We start from the raw sequence: 1,522 nt of genomic DNA, 5'->3' as shown, positions 1-1,522 counted from the left end.
GGCACACCCCCCTCCCCACCCACCGCGCGGAGGCCACGTGGGGGCCCGGCCGGAAGCGCCCCCAGCACTGCTGCACGTGGGAGGGGGGCCGAGACCCTAGGCTCCTCGAGGTGCGGATGGCCCCTGAGAGCCAGAGACACCCTCTTCAAACGATATTCCCGGATACAGAGCATCCGGGGCTCCCGCAGTGCAACTAAGGGCCTTCAGCCCCAGCTCGTCGACTCGGGGTCCCTTCCGCACGACGAAAGGTATGAAACACCAACCCTAAGCCGCCCCCTTCTCCCAGAGGCGCTCCAGGCACTCACCTCCATGATGCAGTTCGCGGCCTCGGCTGCCGCCATCTTCACCCGCACCTACTCCTCCTCCGGCCGCCGAGACCCCCCCTTTCTTCTCACGCCCACGGGACCGCCTTATACCAGAGGGTCTATGGCCCGCCCACCGCGACCCAGCAAGAAGGTCTCATTGGTAATGAGGGCGGCCCGTCTGAAAACACCGCCTCGTAATTGGGTGCGAAAGACGCTCATCAAAGCTCAGGGGCCCGCCCAGCCTGGTGTTCAGAGTCCCGCCTCATCAAGGGGACCCGAATGGGGAAAGCCATCGGTCTATCTCAAAGAGTGCGTCAGGTGATTGGGCAAAGTCAGCCAAGAGCTCCCGCCCTTTTACCCCCTCAGTACCGCCCCAAAGCTTCCCGGCAGGCTCCGCGCTAAGTGTAAATTTTGAAACAGAGCTGTCTATCAGCAGATCGACCCGCCCCTTGATCGCTTGTATTGGTCTAGCTCATGGTGACGTTTGCGGACTTTGATCAGCCCTCCCCAATCTACTGACTTCAATAGGACGCTGCACTTGGCACATAAGGAGGGTTAAAAAAAAAAAAAAAAAAAAAAGCAGGCCTTCACACACTGCGATTGGGCTAAAACAAACTGTCGCTCATCGCTTATTCGGTGGATTCTCCCAGGGAGAGGAGAATCCAGAAGGAACAAGCGCTCGTACCCATTTACCAAGGGGTGAAAAAACAAGTAGTGAGAGGCCTAGGGAGGGGGAGGACTTGTCTGGAGTCCGAAACGAGTCAGGAGTAGTCATGACATCAACCCGTTAATCTCTCCTAAAGGGTCTCAAGTTTGGGCACACCTATCGCCTCTCTCAGGTGGTTCAGCCCTTGCCAGGCCCCTCCCCGTGCCGGGAACACCCACCTCCCTTTGTCTGGGCAACTCCTCCTCGACGGTCCTGGGTCGCTTAGCCGTCACCTCCCCCGGGAAGATTTCTTCGCTCTGCATAAGTTACTGGTTTGCCCGAGGGCCTACGTGAAGGTCTGGGTTCGTGAGCCCGGCTCCTACAGTTCCCGGATGAGCCATCTCGTTTGTTCTGTACCGCTGTCCAGGCTGTGCCTCCTGGCCTGCTTCCTCACTGGCAAACTAACACCAGATTTCCAGGATTTCCTTTTTATTAGGTGCGGACGCCCCTCCGTACTGTCGCTTCCGTCACAGCAGCGATTCTTCCTGGGTCCCCAAATCGCAACAGCTCC

At 58.5% G+C, this 1,522-nt stretch overlaps 1 protein-coding gene across 2 annotated transcripts in view; it reads right to left on the bottom strand.

The window, feature by feature from the left end:
• Positions 1-400, bottom strand: part of Prmt1 (protein arginine methyltransferase 1) — an 8,297-nt gene extending 7,897 nt beyond the window's left edge. Inside the window, exon 1 of one of the 2 annotated variants that reach the window (XM_010640709.1) lies at positions 306-400. In XM_010640709.1, coding sequence (XP_010639011.1) covers positions 306-341 — 36 coding nt within the window. In that variant the 5' untranslated portion in view covers positions 342-400. The remainder of the gene's footprint in view (positions 1-305) is intronic. The other variant, XM_010640708.2, reaches the window with a different exon arrangement.
• Between the last annotated feature and the right edge of the window lie 1,122 nt (positions 401-1,522).

The sequence above is a fragment of the Fukomys damarensis genome, unplaced genomic scaffold (assembly GCF_012274545.1).
Source record: "Fukomys damarensis isolate Sample0158 unplaced genomic scaffold, DMR_v1.0_HiC HiC_scaffold_19, whole genome shotgun sequence".
In the NCBI taxonomy this organism is placed as follows: domain Eukaryota; kingdom Metazoa; phylum Chordata; class Mammalia; order Rodentia; family Bathyergidae; genus Fukomys; species Fukomys damarensis.
This window is presented reverse-complemented; position numbering and strand designations above follow the sequence as displayed.